The sequence below is a fragment of the Xenopus laevis genome, chromosome 8L, assembly GCF_017654675.1.
Source record: "Xenopus laevis strain J_2021 chromosome 8L, Xenopus_laevis_v10.1, whole genome shotgun sequence".
NCBI lineage: Eukaryota > Metazoa > Chordata > Amphibia > Anura > Pipidae > Xenopus > Xenopus laevis.
In genome coordinates, this window is record NC_054385.1 from 8,645,622 (window position 1) to 8,668,641 (window position 23,020).

At 45.2% G+C, this 23,020-nt stretch overlaps 1 protein-coding gene across 3 annotated transcripts in view; it reads left to right on the plus strand.

Moving 5' to 3' along the window:
• The first annotated feature begins 332 nt into the window (after positions 1-332).
• fibcd1.L (fibrinogen C domain containing 1 L homeolog) overlaps positions 333-23,020 on the plus strand; it is a 48,461-nt gene continuing 25,773 nt past the window's right edge. The window contains exons 1-2 of one of the 3 annotated variants that reach the window (XM_041572067.1): positions 333-657; positions 2,367-2,441. In XM_041572067.1, coding sequence (XP_041428001.1) covers positions 2,370-2,441 — 72 coding nt within the window. In that variant the 5' untranslated portion in view covers positions 333-657; positions 2,367-2,369. 3 annotated transcript variants of the gene reach the window in all.

The window sequence follows — 23,020 nt, forward strand, 5'->3', positions numbered from 1 at the left end:
TAAGGAATTGGATACATTTCGCTGTGGATAAAAGGGTTAAAGACAGGCTATTAACCCCAGTGGACAAAGGGGTTAAAGACAGGCTATAAACCCCAGTAGAAGGAATTGTATTGGTCTTGGAGCAGATGAAGGGGTTAATGGCAGGTATTCTGCCCAGTACAGGTATGAGGAATTCTATATGTTTGGCTGTGGATGGAGGAGACACATTGAGACCTTTAGCCCCAGTAGTTAGAATTAAGGAATTGCAGCGCAGAAGGAGTTAATAGAAGGCAGAGCAGCATTGTCACCGTCCCTTTACTCTATGAGCCATTGTGTGTCTGTTACACTTGAGACTCATTGTAGTGATACAAACAAGGGCACTAGTGAGATGTCACACAAGTGAGGGGGGAGCAGAGGAGCCGCCGGTGTTGCTAAATGACTTCTCTGACTAATCTCAGTGTAATTGACAAATCTATAAACCCTTTCTCTCCAGCTCGCAATTCATAGCAGCAACGCCCCCTGCCCATTCTGTGCTGCCTCTCAACTGCATCTCAACTGCATCTCAACTGCATCTCAACTGCATCTCTCTCTCTCTCTCGCACAATCCTGCCTGGGACAGCGACTGAGCCGCGGACATGGACACAGCCGTGTGGGTGCCCAACGCAGAACAGTAAGGAGGTAGGTGCTCAGTGTGTAGCTACTCACTGTCTATCTACTCAATATGTATGTACTCATTGTCTATGTGCTCATTTTATATGTACTCTTTGTCTATGTACTAAATGTGTATGTGCTCAGTGTGTATGTACTCAGTGTGTATGTACTCAGTGTGTATGTACTCAGTGTGTATGTACTCAGTGTGTATGTGCCTCTCTTCTCTCCCCTGCCCGTGCTTGCTATGTGCATATATTGATATATATATATGTATGGTCTCTGTGCAGCCCCCCTGCCCTTTGCATATGCAGCAGCAGAGTTATGTTGTTGCGGGGGGGCTGGAGTTAACAGAACATCAGATGTGGGGGGGCCGCACCAGCATTGGACGAGAGCTCAGGTTCCCTCTCGTTAGACTTCCACAGAAAAGCAGATTAAGGATTTGGGAATTAGCAGCTGAGGTTGCTTTAGGCAGATTAGACAAAAGGTGCTGGGGAGGGGGGGTCCAAGCCAAAGAAGAAGTTGAGGGGCAGCAGGAGAGAGAGACGCAGAGAGGAGAGAATAGGGACACAAAATAAACACACACACATATATATATATAAAGAGAGGGGAGGGTGAGAGGAGGATTGGGCAGTAGGGTGACTTCCCGGGGTGTCCCATCTGATAAAAGAGCCGGGACTGGGAAGCGGCCGGACATCACCTGGGGATTTCAATGTCTAGGGAAGAGTTGGAGGAACGTTCCTGGGGAGTATGAAGCAATTAGGTGAGTGTCGGGCAGCTACGGAGCTGTCTGTCTGTCCCTCTATTGATTTATGTACAGTATCCCATATGCTGCATTTGTGTCATCTTATCCACCTGCCTCGTCTTCCTCTGCCCCACGTCTCCCACCCTCTCCCTCTGTCTGCCCGTACGTATTTATGTATATATATTTATATCGACCAAGATAGAGGTGCCAAGCTCCTGACGGGCAAGACTTACCATCTCCCCAGTGCCACCAACCAGCAGCAATGCCTGGTAATTACACCGGCACCTCTATAGGGGCTCCATGCCCGACCCTGCGTCCTAACCCTCCTCATTGACTAAGTGATGAATCTTACTCATATGTCCGACCGATATATATATATATGTGTGTGTGTATAAACCCCCAGAGGTGCCCGTGCTGCAGTCTGGCTCATCTCTGTGCAACTCAATGGCAAGAATTATTCATTATATTTGGCACAGCTTGTATCCAGTACGGACAATATTGGGGCTGGTGGGTCCCTCGGTGCAGGAGAAGTGGGGTAGGGGCATGAAGAACTGGACTTTTATATTGAGAAATCGATTTTTGGGGTTCAGCAGTAAATTGATGTATTATGTATATATATGTGTGTATATATATATATATATATATATATATATATATATATATATATATATATATATATATAATACTGCAGAAATCGCTATTTATTAATCATAAAGCATATATATATATATATATATATATTTATATATATATATATATATATATATATATATATGTGTAGTCCTTATGAACCTCCAATGGTACATAGGGGATAAATAAATATATATATTTCCAGAGCTACACCTGGCTGGGTTTGCAGGCAATGAGCGTGACAGTTTTTACCCCTCACCGGATTGACAAGTTCATTAGCCGGTGCCACTGGCTCAGTCTCTCTCTCTCCCTTGTGCCCGGCGGAGTGATCAGTCCTGGTAATTTTACGCTTTTGTGCCTGCAGAAAATGGGCAGTGACCGCTGGAAGAATATCGGAGGGACCCCCCAAATGGAGGACTCTGCGCAGGAGAAAACCCAGGTAACTGGATAAGGACCTGACGGGAATAGGCAGGAGGTGGCTGGTCTTTGTGCCTTTGTATGGTGGTGGTGGTGGTGGGGTGCTGATAGTTGGCTGTTTAAAGTTGGGGTTCTAGCGGGGGGCCCTGCATCCCCTAATATGTCCCTGAATAAAACACACATAAATAGATAGAGATAATAGAGAAGCCTATGACTAAGGGGTTTGTTCCCGAAACGCGTAAGGCAATTCTTGTCTGCAGGATTCTGCAATAAACCTGCTTTCTTGCCGTCCTTTCTTGGTTTTGGAAATCATAAACAGATTATTTGTGTGTGTGTGTGTGGGACCTGCCATACTGAAAGCTCTGCCTAGCTGAATTATCATCCAAAGGCTCCAATGATGCAGCACCCCCTACTGGCCAAACTGATATTATTAAGGACTAAAATAAAAACAAAGGGGGGGACTATAATAATGGCAGCTTGGATTGACTACAGACTCAGTACAAAGCACATCTTTCGGCTGTTTGTTTGTACTCAGCAGGAAAAAAGCCATAGAAAACATTGATTGCTTTCAGAATCCATGATCGGTCGCTATAAAGTCTCATTAATGCGTCGCTGGGGCGCTTAACGACTTCGCTGCTATTGACTCGCAGGTGTCGGTGACTGGCAGGGAAATGTTGTTGTTTAATTTTCTTTTATTGAACTACAGATCCCAGCATTCTTTGTTGTTCTTCAACAGCTTTTTATTATGTGTATTTTATATTGCCTTAAATTGGATCCGTTATCCCCTAATACAGGGATTGGCCACCTTGGGTGCTCCATCTGTTGCTTAACTGCAGTTTCCAGCATCTATCTGCCAGCTTGGCTGACTGCCGCTTTTACTGGCAAACTGAAGGGCACCAGGTTGCCTTTCTTTGCTCCTTTGGGAGGGTGCCCAAGCTGGCAGGTGAGCTGTCTCCACCTTATGAAGGGGGATCTCTAGGGGGGCTTCATTGTACTACTCCAATAATGACTGAACCCCCCCCCCAAAAATAGCATTTGCACATAGCCCCCCTTGTACTTTATAAATGAACATCTCTCTCTCTCCTATTTGCCTGTGTGTGAGCAGCTCATAATAAGAACATCTGTGGGTTCTGCACGAAACGGATTCATGTAATAACAGATTGTAAATCTGCATAAATGTCATTGCTCGGCTGCACTGCTGTACCTCTACTAATGGGTGTGTGTTAGTGATCGAACACTGAGTAGACTCGGGACAAGCGCAGGCTGGGGGGGATTTAGTCTCCTCAATAAGAGACTGACCTGTTTATATTTATATATAATTATAAGTTGTCCAATGGAAAGACTTCTGTATGTTGCCTCCCCAAATACAACTGTCACCCTCCTCCCTGCCTGTGACCCTGGTGAGTGAGTGAGAGCAGTGTATAGTCATAGCATCATTATTTTGTGTAGTCTATACTCAGAGGCACATTTACACCACTAAGTGAGTTTATTATACTCATAGCTACATTGACTCCAGTAAGTAAGTATATACTCATTTCCCTAATGAGTGAAGGTTGCAGTGTATACTCATACCTACATTTACCCCAGTGAGTGCAGGATACCGAACCGAATCCTAATTTGCATATGTAAATTAGGGGTGGTAAGCGGAAAACTTTTTTTACTTCCATGTTTTGTGACCAAAAAGTCACGTGATTTCCCTCCTGCCCCTAATTTGCATATGCAAAATGTGCATATGCAAATTAGGGTTCGTAATTGGTTCGGCCAGGCAGAAGGATTCAGCCGAATCGGAATCCTGCTGAAAAAAACCGAATCCTGGATGCATCCCTAATCCATACATTTCCCTAATGAGTGAGGGCTGCAGTGTAAACTCATACCTACATTTACCCCAGTGAGTAAGTATATACTCATATCTACATTTACCCCAGTGAGTAAGTATATACTCATACCTACATTTCCCTAATGAGTGAGGGCTGCAGTGTATACTCATACCTACATTTACCCCAGTGAGTAAGTATATACTCATACCTACATTTCCCTAATGAGTGAGGGCTGCAGTGTATACTCATACCTACATTTACCCCAGTGAGTAAGTATATACTCATACCTACATTTCCCTAATGAGTGAGGGCTGCAGTGTATACTCATAGCTACATTTACCCCAGTGGGTAAGTATATACTCATACCTACATTTCCCTAATGAGTGAGGGCTGAAATGTATACTCATAGCTACATTTACCCCAGTGAGTAAGTATATACTCATACCTACATTTCCCTAATGAGTGAGGGCTGCAGTGTATACTCATACCTACATTTACCCCAGTGAGTAAGTATATACTCATACCTACATTTCCCTAATGAGTGAGGGCTTCAGCGTATACTCATAGTTACATTTACCCCAGTGAGTAAGTATATACTCATACCTACATTTCCCTAATGAGTGAGGGCTTCAGCGTATACTCATAGTTACATTTACCCCAGTGAGTAAGTATTTTCTCATGAGTCAGGGCTGCAGTGTATACTCATACCTACATTTACCCCAGTGAGTAAGTATATACTCATACCTACATTTCCCTAATGAGTGAGGGCTTCAGCGTATACGCATAGCTACATTTACCCCAGTAAGTAAGTATACACTCATATACCTACATTTCCCTAATGAATGAGGGCTGCAGTGTATACTCATACCTACATTTACCCCAGTGAGTAAGTATATACTCATACCTACATTTCCCTAATGAGTGAGGGCTGCAGTGCATACTCATAGTTACATTACCTTGATACGTGAGTGAGTGAGTGAGTGAGTGCAGTGTATACTGACAGCAGTGTTACCTTGGTGAGTTCCCCTTTAAAGACAATGTCTAATATACAGATATGAGTATATAGTAAGGCACAGAGCACGCAGGCAGAAGATTGAATGGCAGGCTGAAATATTAAACAGGACAGGGGCTGAGTGCAGAGAAAAACAATAAAGGGAAGAATCATTAATATTCAGCTTCACAATTAATCAGTTTTACGGCTAACGAGAGAGAAATTTGCAGTTTCACATGGCAGAGAGTCAGACTAGGCTAATAATGCACACAAGCTATAGGAATAGAAGCCCACCTGTACAGCGCCCCCTAGTTGTGTGTGCAGGAACCCAGCTGCAGGGGGAGTAGCAGTGAAGCCTATTATGAAGTGGGCAGAGGACAATCCTTAGGGATTTGCAGGACAATCAGTGCTCAAGGGTAGTCCAGAGGGGATCCAAGACAAACATCTAGACTATGGGGTGGATACTTTATTTTTTTCCCTTACCTTTGTTTATACAGTGTGTTTATATGATGTATTCCTCAACCAAACTTGTTTTCCCCCCGTTTGCTGATGTTATCAGTCACTGACAAGTTTCACCTCTTCTGATTGGCTCACTGCAGCAGGAGTCAGCAATTTACATTGGACAGCATGTTTAAAGCAAAAACATATACCAATAGCCAGTCCTTTATGTAAAGAGCCGGCGCCATCTTTCAGGTGGCAAAGTCACCCGCGGTACATTCCCTATTGTCCAATCAGTCGGCACCAACACATTCTGCCACACCCAGGAGGCTTAAAGGCCGTGGCGTAATTAGATTTTACTGGGCCCCACTGCAAGTCCAATTTAGGGCTTGATAAATTGGCCTATTCTACTAGAATATATTCAAATTGCTTATTAATTAGGGCCTCACTGGGCCCCAACACTCCTGCAACCGCAGGGTCTGCTCCCTCTGTAGTTACACCCCGGCAAAGGTTAAATCTCAACTGGATGGTGCAGTTGTGCTGGAAAAGATGACAGTTAGCGCCGAGGGCTCAGATTTACAGTGCGGCATTACAGCAGAGTCAGACCCCATGAAGAACAGGGCAGGGCTGTCGTTTCGGCAGGCGGGCTACATTTTGAGAAGTCTTGACATAAACAAGCCGGCAGATGTCACAGGTAATAAGAGTGAGCGCTGGGAATATGCTCAGACCAATATTGGATGCATAAATAACCCGCTAAGTTTGCACGGTCCAGCGTAATCGGCAGCGGGGGTGGGATAGCTTGGCAGCACTCATAAATCTGTCCGCTGCATCCGCCATCTATCTCACAGGCACACGAGTCACATGAAATAACTCCCTGCCACAGCAGACTATGGGCCCGGCACTCTGGATCCCAAAGAGGCCCCAGCGCAGAACAGGTTAAACACATACCTCCGACACAAAAAGAGTGTGGATATTCGGGCACTCGAGGGCCACAAAATTAAAAAGTAAAAAAAATCGACATTAAAACAGTTAACATCTCCATAAACCCTACGCGTTTCGTGCCCTGACGCACGTTACAGTTGCCCTGTATGATAAGTGTTCACAAATTCCATAGGACGTGGAGCTGGATACTTTTCTGTTGTTGCCTGATTTTTTAGACATTTTGTAAAAATACTAAAGACACGTATATTGTATGCCCTCATTGTTCTTACTGTGGTCACGCATTTTTTGCATATATGTGTAGATTTATGAATGGTGTGGACACTGTCTCTTTAAGGCTCTGCCCCACATGTTCTCTCATTGGTTGTGCCGCCTATAGTACCTATGTTCCTGTTGTACACACCCAGCACATGATTACTTGGGCACAAAACGCGTAGGGTGTTAACTGTTTTTAACTTGGCTCTTATGGAAGACCTTGAGTGCCCGAATACCCACACTCTTTACTGTTTTAGTCTGGGCAGGTGCACCCGGACCACTAAGCTGGGTGAGTGTTTGTACATTTAGCGCCGTTTGTGGCTCCTTTCCTAAAGACAAAGGTCCCCATGGCTCGCTAAGTGATCAGCGCCTCACCTGACGTTTTTATTGCTTTCCGCACCAGCTTTATTGTTTTCATAACTTAAAATTAGATCGGGCACTTTGCTTATCTCTAAGCGCTTCGGCTGGGGATATTTTAGGGGATATTTCCTATAATAGAATTTTTTTGTGTTCCGCTATATTAATGTTTAATGGGGAATAAATACCTGCGGGCCGTAACCAGTCGTTTAGCCAGTCTATTGTAGTGTAGCACCTTGTAGCACTGGCACATGGGCTGTTGCTCTCAAGGGAGTGCAAGAAAAACTGTCAATCACAGAAAGCCTAGGCGGTAAATCAGGGAGGCTGCATGGAATGGTTACAGTCTTCTACACTTCAGGCCAGTGATGAGCTTATCTCAAACAGTGATTTATGGTGCAGGTGTATGTCACATATTGCAGGTCTAGAAGGTCCATGGGTAGTTGATGACTAGAGAAGAGTTGGTGGTGCACTGGTGTGTCCTGCACAGGGTTACAGAGTGCACTCATATGTTCAGTTGGGTGTCATGCACAGGGTTACAGAGTGCACTCATATGTTCAGTTGGGTGTCATGCACAGGGTTACAGAGTGCACTCATATGTTCAGTTGGGTGTCATGCACAGGGTTACAGAGTGCACTCATATGTTCAGTTGGGTGTCATGCACAGGGTTACAGAGTGCACTCATATGTTCAGTTGGGTGTCATGCACAGGCCAAAGGTGCATTGGTTGGGTTTATGATTGCTTCATGTTGTTCCAGGGGTCTAGATGGTTCCAGCATGGAGTTGGAAGTAGAAGGGTGGAAGGAGGAAGGATGGGGTATCCAAATCAGTATAGTTACTAGAGCAGGGATCTCCAACCTTTTTTACCCATGAGCCAAATTTAAATGTAAAAAGAGTTGGAGAGCAACGTAAGCATAAAAAAATACCTGGGGGTGCTAATTATGGGCTGTGATTGGCTATTGGTAGCCCCTATGTGGACTGGCAGCCTACAGGAGACTCTGTTTGGCAGTATGCATGGTTTTTATACAACCAAAATTTGCCTCCAAACCTGGAAATTAAAAATAAGCCCCTGCTTTGAAGCCACTGCTTTGAGAGCAACATCCAAGGGGTTGGGGAGCAACATGTTACTCTCAATCCGAGGTTGGGGATCACTGTTCTAGAGAATGGGGTATTCAAATTACAGCAGGGTATATTCCTGGAGGGCAGTAGGCAGTAGAGTATGAAGACATTAGGACCTGGGTAGTTGGTGCAGGTACAGAAGTTGAGGGTAGGTGTAGGTTGGCTGGTGCAGTTACTGCAGGACATTGAGTAAGAAGAGGTTGGGTGCCAATTCTTTGGTGTAGTTAAAACCAGAAGCCCAGTAGGAAATTGAGTGCAGACAGTTCGGTGTAGCAGCAGAATTTCCAGAAGCGAGGTTAGCTGCCATGTTGGTTGGTTTAGTTACAGGTTTCCAGGTTTAGTTCCTACTGGTTTAATAGGAAGAGATAAGGCACATGTAGGTTGGTGGATTTACCAGAAGAAATTAAGTAGAAAGAGCTAAGGTGTTGGTTGGAGTATTTACAGCAGGGTGTTGCCTAAATGAGGTTTGGTGCAGGGTCTTTGTGTAGTTACAGCAGGAATTGTTTGTTGCAGAAGATATTGTGTAATTACATGACAATCGTCAGTAGGAAGAGGTGCCGATTGGTTGGTGTAGTGACAGCAATAGGTTTAGTAGGGAGAGATTGGGTACAGGTTGGATGGTGAAGTTATGGTAGAGAATGTGGTTGGAAGAGATAAGGTGCAGCTCTGTAGGAAGAGGTTAGATGCAGGATGGCTTGTCAAGTCACAGCACGAAGTTGAATAGGGAGGGGTCAGGTGATGACTAGTTAGTGTAGTCACTGTAGGTATGTACGAGTGCAGATTGGTATAGTCACAGCAGGTACTTCACAGCAGAAAGAAGTGAGTAGTAAGGAGTTAGGTGCAGGTTGGGTGGAATTTCTTGGCCACTGGCTGCCCTGATTTGGTCTTTCCTTTGCCGCCTCCCCTATACTTACCTTCAGGAGCGTTGGCACGGGTTGAGGTTCTCTGCACTACAATAGCCAAAATTCCAGTGTGAAAATTTAGATTTCAGCTTTTAGGCCAATGTCACAAATGGAGATTATTCCCCTGTGTTAATTTTCCTCCACCGCTGGCGACTAATCTCTTGTAAATGCTCCTACTTTCCCACCGGCATTAAAAGGCAACCTCGGGTGAGTTTGGACAAACAAAGCGTCGCATATGTTTTCCCACTGGCGATTTACATTATTGCCGGTGGCAAAGCATTTGCAGGAATTAATCACCCTTAGTTACCGGGTGCAGCTTTTTGATGGCTACGTTAACTTGTGGGGAACCGCAGCCTAGCTCTCATTTGCCGGAAACAGATTCCCAGTGTTTGGAATAAAAGGGCGCAATAACCATGTATGATCTGGAATAAGCTGCCAAGCAAGCGCTCGGAGCAACGTTGCCAGCGCTCAAAGTAACTATTGTTGCTGGCAGAGGATTAGTACACCTGTATGCTATAAACTGGTAACCACAATATATCAGACCCAAGACATAGAGTAATTTAAACAGGGCAACCTTCATAGCTCCAGACAGGGTCACCATCAGAAATCACAGGGCCCTGTACAACAACATTTTCTAGATGGCCAGGGTTTAAAAAAATAAATTAAGACCATTGGTGTTCAGTGGAACTGTCCTTTAAAGGTCTTCTTCTTTCTCCTTTTCTTCGTTCTCCTTTTCTTCGGTGGCTGTTTTCGTGGCTTTCGGGGGTTGGCGGCTTTCGAAAGCTTCGGCAGGTTTCGGTGACGCAAAGGGAGCCCGGCTAATCCAGGAAGTCCAGCGCAGCCAGGACCCCTTAAAGCTCCGGCCCCGGTACAGTTGTGCCCCCCTGATGGTGGCCCTGGCTTCAGATCTGTTATTGAGTGGCTTATGCTTCATTGTTTCAGGAGTCAGAACAGATAGTACTTTCAGTAGCTATAACATTTAGTAAAAAAAAAAAAATACTTTGAGTGTAGGTCCCCTTTAAAGGGAAACATGTCCCTGGCATGGGATTGTGCCAATGAGCCACTTTTATTCAATGGCATAAACAAGCCTGTAATAGGGGAAGGCCGGCACATGCAGGAGCCGCATTTGGATTGCTATTGAAATTCCCGACGCTCCTTATCTGAGATAACTGGTTTATATCCCGCCGTGCCGCGTTGTGTACTCAGTGCAGTGCAGGTAAAGAGGCCCCATCGGGGAGTGTAAGAGCTTTCCTCGGATATGATACAACCTCTAGAGCTATCAACAAGGGCACTAACCCCTATTATCACAGCCTGTGCCCTGTGCGTATGTCACTGCCCACAATCCTTTGCATCTCTGCAACTTAGTCTGCATGTGTTTCTTCTTGTGCAGACACATGACTTATTCTATTGTGTTGCCTCCCCAACATTTATACTTAATCACATCTGGTTGTTAATAAACGTGAAGAAGGTGTTCCACCAATGGGACGAGGACTCGTGTTTCTATTCTCAGCACAGAGAACCTTTAATATCTGTATGTTTGTGTGACATCCCATCAGTGTATGGCGGATACAGTCTGTTTGCTGCGGATGGTGGGGCATGAATACTTGATCAGATGTAATGGAACCTACTGGTATTGGATAGACTTCAACATGGTCTCATTTCTGAGAGTGTCATTTCTGCTCATAACCAGTGCCTACATGTGTATCATAGTCTGCACAAGAAAGCTGATTTATCTGCATATTTGTGTGTGAGTGATACCATACTGTCCAGATACATAGCAGGTATAGTAGGGAGAGATGGTGCCTATAGTAACAGTGGATAATAGTCTCTGGGAAGGGAGTGTGACTGTGGGATAGCAGGTATAGTAGGAGAGATGGTGCCTATAGTAACAGTGGATAATAGTCTCTGGGAAGGGAGTGTGACTGTGGGATAGCAGGTATAGTAGGGAGAGATGGTTCCTATAGTAACAGTGGATAATAGTCTCTGGGAAGGGAGTGTGACTGTGGGATAGCAGGTATAGTAGGGAGAGATGGTGTCTATAGTAACAGTGGAGATAATAGTCTCCGGGAAGAGACTGTGGCTGTGGGATAGCAGGTATAGTAGGGAGAGATGGTGCCTATAGTAACAGTGGATAATAGTCTCTGGGAAGGGAGTGTGACTGTGGGATAGCAGGTATAGTAGGGAGAGATGGTGCTATAGTAACAGTGGGATAATAGTCTCTGGGAAGGGAGTGTGACTGTGGGATAGCAGGTATAGTAGGGAGAGATGGTGTCTATAGTAACAGTGGATAAATAGTCTCTGGGAAGGGAGTGTGACTGTAGGATAACAGGTATAGTAGGGAGAGATGGTGCCTATAGTAACAGTGGGATAATAGTCTCTGGGAAGGGAGTGTGACTGTAGGATAGCAGGTATAGTAGGGAGAGATGGTGCCTATAGTAACAGTGGATAATAGTCTCTGGGAAGGGAGTGTGACTGTGGGATAGCAGGTATAGTAGGGAGAGATGGTGCCTATAGTAACAGTGGATAATAGTCTCTGGGAAGGGAGTGTGACTGTGGGATAGCAGGTATAGTAGGGAGAGATGGTGCCTATAGTAACAGTGGATAATAGTCTCTGGGAAGGGAGTGTGACTGTGGGATAGCAGGTATAGTAGGGAGAGATGGTGCCTATAGTAACAGTGGATAATAGTCTCTGGGAAGGGAGTGTGACTGTGGGATAGCAGGTATAGTAGGGAGAGATGGTGCCTATAGTAACAGTGGGATAATAGTCTCTGGGAAGGGAGTGTGACTGTGGGATAGCAGGTATAGTAGGGAGAGATGGTGTCTATAGTAACAGTGGATAATAGTCTCTGGGAAGGGAGTGTGACTGTGGGATAGCAGGTATAGTAGGGAGAGATGGTGCCTATAGTAACAGTGGATAATAGTCTCTGGGAAGGGAGTGTGACTGTGGGATAGCAGGTATAGTAGGGAGAGAATGGTGCCTATAGTAACAGTGGGATAATAGTCTCTGGGAAGGGAGTGTGACTGTGGGATAGCAGGTATAGTAGGGGAGAGATGGTGGCCTATAGTAACAGTGGATAATAGTCTCTGGGAAGGGAGTGTGACTGTGGGATAGCAGGTATAGTAGGGAGAGATGGTGCCTATAGTAACAGTGGATAATAGTCTCTGGGAAGGGAGTGTGACTGTGGGATAGCAGGTATAGTAGGGAGAGATGGTGCCTATAGTAACAGTGGATAATAGTCTCTGGGAAGGGAGTGTGACTGTGGGATAGCAGGTATAGTAGAGAGAGATGGTGCCTATAGTAACAGTGGGATAATAGTCTCTGGGAAGGAGAGTGTGACTGTGGGATAGCAGGTATAGTAGGGAGAGATGGTGGTCTATAAGTAACAGTGGGATAATAGTCTCTGGGAAGGGAGTGTGACTGTGGGATAGCAGGTATAGTAGGGAGAGATGGTGCCTATAGTAACAGTGGGATAATAGTCTCTGGGAAGGGAGCGTGACTGTGGGATAGCAGGTATAGTAGGGAGAGATGGTGCCTATAGTAACAGTGGATAATAGTCTCTGGGAAGGGAGTGTGACTGAGGGATAGCAGGTATAGTAGGGAGAGATGGTGCCTATAGTAACAGTGGGATAATAGTCTCTGGAAGGGAGTGTGACTGTAGGATAGCAGGTATAGTAGGGAGAGATGGTGTCTATAGTAACAGTGGATAATAGTCTCTGGGAAGGGAGTGTGACTGTGGGATAGCAGGTATAGTAGGGAGAGATGGTGCCTATAGTAACAGTGGATAATAGTCTCTGGGAAGGGAGTGTGACTGTGGGATAGCAGGTATAGTAGGGAGAGATGGTGCCTATAGTAACAGTGGGATAATAGTCTCTGGGAAGGGAGTGTGACTGTGGGATAGCAGGTATAGTAGGGAGAGATGGTGCCTATAGTAACAGTGGATAATAGTCTCTGGGAAGGGAGTGTGACTGTAGGATAGCAGGTATAGTAGGGAGAGATGGTGTCTATAGTAACAGTGGATAATAGTCTCTGGGAAGGGAGTGTGACTGTGGGATAGCAGGTATAGTAGGGAGAGATGAATATATTTGTAGTCAATGTGCTAATCTTGCAGGTGACTCCAACCTTTGGCAATGTCAGTAGAATAACTCAGATTTCATTGCAAATTCTTTTCCTTTTGATAATTTTACATGTGTGAATATTACTTGTGTGAGCTGTTGTCATAGCAATGGTTGTTCACTGATAATAAATGCCAGCTGCCATTTTGATCTTCCAAAGATTCTGGCTCTAAGTCACCCTTATCTGTGGAGCTCGGAATACAAAATGTAAAGATCAGCCGAACATCAAGGCAAGTACAGGAGTTTATTCAGAGTTTCGGCATTGTCTTTCCAGCCAACAAAAGCCTTCCTGTCATAAAGAGGAATGAATTGTCAATTATTTGTCATCATCAGTTGATATTTCCAGTTTCCACTTACTCTCAAAAGCAGTAACTTATGAGAGAATATCTGTTTGTGTAAATGTATAATAATAAATTCATGAGATATATCCTCATATTGTACTGTCTAAGGGAAACAATAGATCAATATGGCACCTGCCTGCCTGAGAAGGAATGTTCTGGGCACACATTACACTCATAACAAGGTTACAGATATATAGAAACATTGGGGTAACAGTCACCCTGCTATAGTTCCAGGGGTACCCAGGGTACAAATAAGCACTCACCCCAAATCTCCCCCTAACTGACCTTCAGACTGGACCCCCTTAGCTCATAACAAGGTTACAGATATATAGAAACATTGGGGTAACAGTCACCCTGCTATAGTTCCAGGGGTACCCAGGGTACAAATAAGCACTCACCCCAAATCTCCCCCTAACTGACCTTCAGACTGGGCCCCCTTAGCTCATAACAAGGCTACAGATATATAGAAACATTGGGGTAACAGTCACCCTGCTATAGTTCCAGGGGTACCCAGGACACACATAAGCACTCACCCCAAATCTCCTCCTAACTGACCTTCAGACTGGGCCCCCTTAGCTCATAACAAGGTTACAGATATATAGAAACATTGGGGTAACAGTCACCCTGCTATAGTTCCAGGGGTACCCAGGGTACAAATAAGCACTCACCCCAAATCTCCCCCTAACTGACCTTCAGACTGGACCCCTTAGCTCATAACAAGGTTACAGATATATAGAAACATTGGGGTAACAGTCACCCTGCCATAGTTCCAGGGGTACCCAGGGTACAAATAAGCACTCACCCCAAATCTCCCCCTAACTGACCTTCAGACTGGGCCCCCTTAGCTCATAACAAGGTTACAGATATATAGAACATGGGGGTAACAGTCACCCTGATATAGTTCCAGGGGTACCCAGGGCACAAATAAACACTCACCCCAAATCTCCCCCTAACTTACCTTCAGACTGGGCCCCCTTAGCTCATAACAAGGTTACAGATATATAGAAACATGGGGGTAACAGTCACCCTGATATAGTTCCAGGGGTACCCAGTGCACAAATAAACACTCACCCCAAATCTCCCCCTAACTTACCTTCAGACTGGGCCCCCTTAGCTCATAACAAGGTTACAGATATATAGAAACATTGGGGTAACAGTCACCCTGCCATAGTTCCAGGGGTACCCAGGGTACAAATAAGCACTCACCCCAAATCTCCCCCTAACTGACCTTCAGACTGGGCCCCCTTAGCTCATAACAAGGTTACAGATATATAGAAACATTGGGGTAACAGTCACACTGCTATAGTTCCAGGGGTACCCAGGGTACAAATAAGCACTCACCCCAAATCTCCCCCTAACTGGCCTTCAGGCTGAGCCCCCTTAGCTCATAATAAGGTTACAGATATATAGAAACATTGGGGTAACAGTCACCCTGCTATAGTTCCAGGGGTACCCAGGGTACAAATAATCACTCACCCCAAATCTCCCCCTAACTGACCTTCAGACTGGGTCCCCTTAGCTCATAACAAGGTTACAGATATATAGAAACATTGGGGTAACAGTCACCCTGCTATAACACTAGCCAAAAGTGATACAATAAAAGGGGGTATTTAATAGATGCAACATCAGGTGGCATAATTGCCTCTGTGCCAAGTTATCTCATCATCTTCATTTTTTGGAGAACTTGGAACCACTGATGATGTAGATGTTCACGTCTGTGCTGATCCATTCAGGGTCATGTACACATCCACTCTCCAGTATTACACTGTATTGTGTCATATTGTTGTTGTACTGGGACTGGGTTGTGTTAATCTGCCCTTGGATGTAGAGTTAGTAGAGTCAGTAAGCCTATTATTTTGGTTTTAAGGATCTTCCTTTGTATCACGCAGAGATCTATTCTTCATAATCCTTTTGTCTTTATTCTCTCTGCTCCGGGGTTGATATTTCCATTGATACAGACGGCACCTTTCTAACACATTGGGGTGCCCGTTCCTCGTATTGTTTCCATACTCATCATACTGCTGCCCAACATGGTGCTCTTGAGCAATGAGTTTGCCTACTGAACTCAAGAACCTTCTTGATTGTATACCAAGTTTGTATAATGGCATTTGTACATAAACATCATCAGTTCAATTTACTTTACCACTGAGGGGTGCAGAAGGTGCCATTTTGGCCCAAGCTTAGCAGCTCAAAGACCACTAACACAAAGCCAACCATAACGTTCAGCTGTGCTATGCTCCCATGATCCAGACCCATCAGGTTTATTCCTCATCAAGAGGGTGGCCCTGGCTATGTGTCTGACTCCGACTGACCAGATGGTGGAGGCCCCTCTGAGGTGCAGAGCTTGTGGTGACCTTATTTATTCCAGTGTGTCCCACCTCCTATAGGACATTTAGGTCGTCAGTATCCAACATCAGTTGAGGAATGATGAAGACCTCCCTGATGGACAGACAAAAGACGAGCAGTAGTAATGTGCTGGTTGGCCTGAAACCCATAGCACCCATGAGCCCCACCTCATCTCCTCACCGACCACTAGTGATGGGAAGGTGCTTACCTAAATACTTGAGCTCAACCTGCCTCATCTGATGACTTTAGGAATGGAACAGGGGGCATGTATTTTAACATGTCGGGTCAAGTTGGGTTTAGGTTTGGATACGGTCAAATCATTTTCGACTCATCACTAACCAGCAAGAGTGGGTTTCAGAGGCAGGAAGCCATGTCAATGCTGTGTATTGAGAGTGAATGTCAACAGAAGAGGGATAGATTACAACTGCTCCTTCCACAAATCTGAGGGCACAAAATAGTCCCCCTTGTGCCCATTGGCATGTGAGGGGCAACACGGGAAACCTGCAGAAATTCAAAGTGCAAAGAACATTCTCTTGTATTCACTAACTGCCCCCTAGAGTATTTGCTTGCTGTAATTGTGAACTAATGAAAGTCTCTTACATTGCCCTGAGATTTTACCATGCGAGGAGGGTTTAAAAGCCACAATCTCCTTTCTAGCAAACACCGGGGGAAGAAGCTGGTTAATTACAGTTCTGCCTCTGTGTTTTACTTGACCTTTAATGCAGGGCACTTATGAAATAATAAATGCTGTAGGGGCTGCATTAGAATATCAACGCTCGGCGCACATAGCTGCTTGATTGCAAACCTCTTCTTTTTTTTTTTTTTTCTGGGATGAAAACATAAATGGTAAAAATTAAAGCATTCTGGAGGCTGAGTGGCATAATGATCCATCTGGGGGATTCTCAGCTTAGAACTTGCGCCCGTTTCATTTAACCACTGAATGGCCCCAGGCTTGGGGTTAGAATCGGCACCGTTACCCCTTGGCCAGAGAGAGGACCATGCTATTTTGAAGGCATTGTCCTATGAACTTCCTTGAAAGAAGAAGTCAACCCAGCTCCAAAGAAACTTGAAGAAGAAGAAGGTTCTGTGAGCAGCTCTGGCAGGGGAGGTGTCCATTTACACAAGACCAGAGGAATTCTTGGGGAGGTCAGTGGCCCCATCCAGATGAAGGAGAGAGAAGTCATCTTGAAGTGCACTGGACACATTAGCTGTGCAAAGCACACATTGTGCTGTCTGACTTCCATCCCTCCTGCTCACATTGACAGCCCCCTTGTCAAGCCTCGCCATTCATTATTCCCTCACTTGGGCACTTGATGCCTTTCCTGTTGCTTGCCTGATCGGACAGACATCTTTAATAACAGCTTTGGCCGGCATGTTGCGTTTAATAGCCCTGAGCAGTGGTCTGGTGGCAGGGAGCAGCGGGTGCAAGCTTAACCCTCCTTCTTGCTGTTCCAGAAATAGCTCGGAGCACAAACCTGAACTCGAATGTTAAGCCTCTACTTACCTCCGTGACATGATGGTGATGAGGTATTAAGTGCCTTTTGCTTCACCTGCATTTTATGCACCTTTTCGTCCTACTCTTTTTCTTTTTAATTAAAAAGAAGGTAGACTTTCGATCTTTTTGCCCCCTCTCGGAGCAGAACAATGTGTCGCAGTCCCCTCTGCGCTAATGATCAATGGGATCAATTTGCAAGATTTACTCCTAAGAGAATGCTGCCTTCATTTGGGACACCGGCAGAATGCTAATCTTTTGGGCTATTCATCGGCTGAATCCTAATTTAGTGCCTTTAGGTCTTATCTCTGGTGGCCTAATCCCTATGTAATGGAAAGTTTAGGGCAACCATCAGACAGAAGGAATATGTTGGTGTTATTTTGCCTCTTCAAAACAGACACTAAGAGGCAGTTGTCAGTTCCACAGAGTTCCCTGTCTTCTTCCAATATGTTGCTCTTGAAAGCTGTCTATAGGCTTAGGCATGAAGGACCTTCTTTCTTCTGGTTTCAGGCTGCTGTTGGACAAATAAAAGAAATCTGCCTAATGTAGGGCTGCATATATTTATTAGACCCCATGAACAATACCCTTCAAAAATAATAAAATATCACGTATATAGGCATCTTTCAAATGGTGACTGTGAGGAACCTTGAAGGCAAGACCTTCCTGTAGTCAATCAAACAATCAAATCAAAATAGAAGTGAAATGTGCCTTAATATTCACCAAACCTTGCCACCTTTCTGGGCATATGGGCAGACGCAGATTTGTGGGAATACCTCAAAGGCCTGGGCCTAGGGTGGCACAAAATTAGGGGAGGCTCGCTGCCCAACCACATCTGCTTCTGGAGCACAGGGCAAGCAGGAGTCTCCAGTGGCTGAAGAATGAACAAAGTGGGCATATATGGGAGACAAGTTGGGTTGGCAAGATCTACTCATCTTCACCAAATTTGGCCACCATCGGAAGAGGACAATCCAATGCTGTCTAGTTTGATGAGACTTTCTATCGTGCCCATAGATACCTACCCGGTGTTCAGCCAGATATCGGTCAGACAGGCCCAGTACACAAACCACTTGGTCTGGTGGGACCAAGTTGGCAGCTTTTATCGGCCACCACATTTGAGCGTTCATGACCCTATCTTAGTTCAACCCTGGGGTGTGTAAAGGCTCCTTCTTGTATTATTCATTGTATCTAACCGATTTGGTCATTGGTGTTAAATAAGTTATCAGCAATGGTGGTGGTTGGTTGATGAGGTTCTTTCAGTCATTTCCATGGACATTGAGTCCTTAAGAACCAGGATGTTTTTAGGAGTAGAGGAATGAGCCTCAAAAATAGAGCTATGAGGTTCCTGACGGTCCTCTGTTGAGTCTACTTGGACTTGTTGCATCTGTTGCGATGCTGTAAATCTGAACTTCAGCATTGGAGAAGACCTCCCCTACTTGTACATCTGAAGTCACATGAATGTAGCCTGTGATACTGATCCGATATGATGTCAGTCGCAATCCCAGTGATATATTTGTGCCTCCTCGTTATGCATTGTGGTCACACGACAAACTTGCCTCCTCTTTATATGAGCTCTTCCATCTCATCTCTATATTAACATTCAGCCTTCCCAGCTCCAAACATCCGTAACCCTTTCCCTCCCACAGAGACCAGGCCAATTTGCCAAGGCTGAGACTGCAGAAAGAGAGAGAATTGGTTGCGTCTCGCCGTGCCGAACAGGATTATTTACTAGTGAAAAAATAAATGAGTCAAGTACACTAAATCCCTCTCTTTTCATTATAGTAATTAAATTCCTGCTCTTAAATGGAAATGCAGAAAATGCAGCAGGAGCGAGGGGGGGGGTGATTTAGAACAATAAAAGCAACAAAATAAACAACGCACACTTTTTCCTGCGACGGATTACGGATTGGCGCCTCTTTTCCTGGTAACAAATCCACATTACTGCGAATGATCCACATCCCTCCAGTTATTTCCATGTATTTACACGTTGGCCGCATTTCCCCACTGTTTTTATTGCACATTGGTCGGATTGGAAGGAGCATTAAACCGACCCATTGTGTATTCACATAACTAGAAGAGCTCCGCAAGCCTGGGAATCACTGTTAGTCCTTTACTTCTGAAGTTATTGCTCAGCCACTTATTCTCTGCAGTGTAGGGATACAATTCCAGAACAGTAAAGTGACTCGATTGCCTGCAACCCAAAACATATATGGACCTAGGGACACATCAACATAATCATAGGACCCCTCAGTGACTTCTAATATCCTTATCATTTACAGTAGGGGGTACATTATCCCTTATAATACATGAGTGATACTCAGAGTTCCCTGTATAACTCAGCCTGCAGCCTTGTGCCTTTATATGGTCACAGAACCCCTCAGTGACTTCTAATATCCTTATCATTTACAGTAGGGGGTACATTATCCCTTATAATACATGAGTGATACTCACAGTTCCCTGTATAACTCAGCCTGCAGCCTTGTGCCTTTATATGGTCACAGAACAACCTCTCAGTGACTTCTAATATCCTTATCATTTACAGTAGGGGGTACATTATCCCTTATAATACATGAGTGATACTCAGAGCTCCCTGTATAACTCAGCCTGCAGCCTTGTGCCTTTATATGGTCACAGAACAACCCCTCAGTGACTTCTAATATCCTTATCATTTACAGTAGGGGGTACATTATCCCTTATAATACATGAGTGATACTCAGAGCTCCCTGTATAACTCAGCCTGCAGCCTTGTGCCTTTATATGGTCACAGAACCCCTCAGCGACTTCGTATATCCTTATCATTTACAGTAGGGGGCACACTGTACCTTTTTATACCCCCTTATATATGTGTATAATTAATATAGTCAGGATTTAGGCCAGAGACTCTGTAAAAACGATACAAGTAACTTTTAACTCCACTTGATAAAAAAAAATACCAAAAAAACTGTAATTTGAAAGGAATTGATGATTAATGTGCCGTTTGGTGCGCAAGGTTGGTAATTGATTGTGAGCTCTGCGCTGTAAATAACCCACTGATTTCCCCGCTATTTACTGGAAGCAGCCGCCTCTGACCCGTGGACCAACGCGCTGTTTTGGGCGTCCGGCAGATCTGAGATCGTTGATGTGTAAATTGCAATAATGAGTTTGTTGAATTGGATTGGGAGCAATGAAATTCAGGGAATTAGGGCTATAGTTTTAAAACTACAGAAATCTGAGCATCCCCTGAAGTGTCGGAACTGGGGAGCAGTTTTACATTCGGGCTCAGAACCCCCATCCTCAGTATTCATCTTGGCAGCATTTGGCAATTCTGCAGCAATTAACTGTATAAAGTAAATGACTCTTCTTTCATGTCCCCGGGAAAAGCAGCTGCAGTTCTGCCTGCCCCCCACTAGTCTGACACTGACTGCAGCCAATTACTGGGACTTCTGCTGAATAATTCATGTTCCTGGAAACATCACTTGTTGTGTATTGATTGTGTCTCCAACTCTCATTATTATGAGCTAAGGGGGCCCAGCCTGAAGGTCAGTTAGGGGGAGATTTGGGGTGAGTGCTTATTTGTACCCTGGGTACCCCTGGAACTGTATCAGGGTGACTGTTACCCCAATGTTTCTATATATCTGTAACCTTGTTATGAGCTAAGGGGGCCCAGTCTGAAGGCCAGTTAGGGGAGATTTGGGGTGAGTGATTATTTGTGCCCTGGGTACCCCCTGGAACTATAGCAGGGTGACACCCCAATGTTTCTATATATCTGTAACCTTGTTATGAGCTAAGGGGGCCCAGTCTGAAGGTCAGTTAGGGGGAGATTTGGGGTGAGTGCTTATTTGTGCCCTGGGTACCCCTGGAACTATAGCAGGGTGACTGTTACCCCAATGTTTCTATATATCTGTAACCTTGTTATGAGCTAAGGGGGCCCAGTCTGAAGGCCAGTTAGGGGGAGATTTGGGGTGAGTGATTATTTGTGCCCTGGGTACCCCTGGAACTATAGCAGGGTGACACCCCAATGTTTCTATATATCTGTAACCTTGTTATGAGCTAAGGGGGCCCAGTCTGAAGGTCAGTTAGGGGGAGATTTGGGGTGAGTGCTTATTTGTGCCCTGGGTACCCCTGGAACTATAGCAGGGTGACTGTTACCCCAATGTTTCTATATATCTGTAACATTGTTATGAGCTAAGGGGGCCCAGTCTGAAGGTCAGGAAGATTGGGGGGTGGATTCGCTGTCCCCAGGGTAGGACTGGAGCAAGTGGCCCCACTGAGTTCCGCACTTCCAGGGCCCCCCGGCAGTTTGATGAATTGATACCAACTGTAGGGCAATTGCCATTATGTCTGTATGACAGTTGGTACAGTATATTGAACTAATGTAGTGGGGGGGTCGGGTTTCCAGGTTGTGCTGGGAAATACAAGGTCTCTGAAATCTTCAAACCAATGAAATATGTGGATATAAAAGACTTTTCCTGATATTTTCTGTTTGGTACAGGCAGAGGCTCTTTGAGATGCAGAAGTTTAGACGAGGCGGCTGTTTTGGGGGGGGGTTTGGTTGAAGCAAAGGGGGGGCCCTAGAGATGCAGTTAAGAGAAAGGGGGAGACTGAAGATGGAGAGTTTGATACACATTTTGCCGTAGGATGTGCAAGTTGAAAGCGCATAGAGAAGCAGCGGCTGCAGACAAAGCTCTTGTATCTCTGCTGTTCCCTTTCTGATCACATTGAGTAGAACAAGGAGGAAAGGTGCAGAGTATCACTATATGAAGCCGTATTTTCTCTTCTGTTATAGAGCCTGGATCTGTGTTGCCTTACTGTATTTAAGAGGGTTTGCTTGAAAGACACGTAAAGCCTGTCTCAGGTTTACAGATAAGGAGGAGTTCATTATACGGAGGGCTTTATCTTGGGCACTGTAATTTGATGAACTACAGAACTAGGGAAATGGAAATTAAATGCCTTTCAGTTTCACCATTGAGCCCCTTGAGCGCACGCCCTGTAGATTGCACTCACGTTGGGGGTGTACTGTCCCTTTAAAGTCACACACTGGATCACAGAGGTGGAGTTGAATATGAATTTGAGAAGGCGGTGTCACATGGTGTTCAAGGGCAGACCCCCCGCGTGAGCGAGGCGCAACTGTCATAGTGTGACAGCTCTAGAGCGCAAGCACAGTGGTTGGCATCAGCAGCGGGGAGAGAGATCTAATCATAAGAGAGATCATACGGTGACATGTGAACTGCGTGATAGCGAGAGAGAGTCAGACCCCCTATAGTATTGAAGCCCCTACTCGCCCCTGACAAGCGACACTCCCTCTATCTGAAATGTCCCTTCTCTCTCTGACAGTCCCACCCTCGCTTACTACTTCTCTCCTGACAAAGAGACACTCCATTCCCTGCACATGTGACAGCCATATAAAGAGCTCTCCTCTGTCTCCTCCATAAGCGCTGTCACGCTTCCCCGTCATCTCGCAGGAATATCTCAATTCAGCCACTTTCCTATGTACAGTGTCTGCATATTGGTCAAGGGAG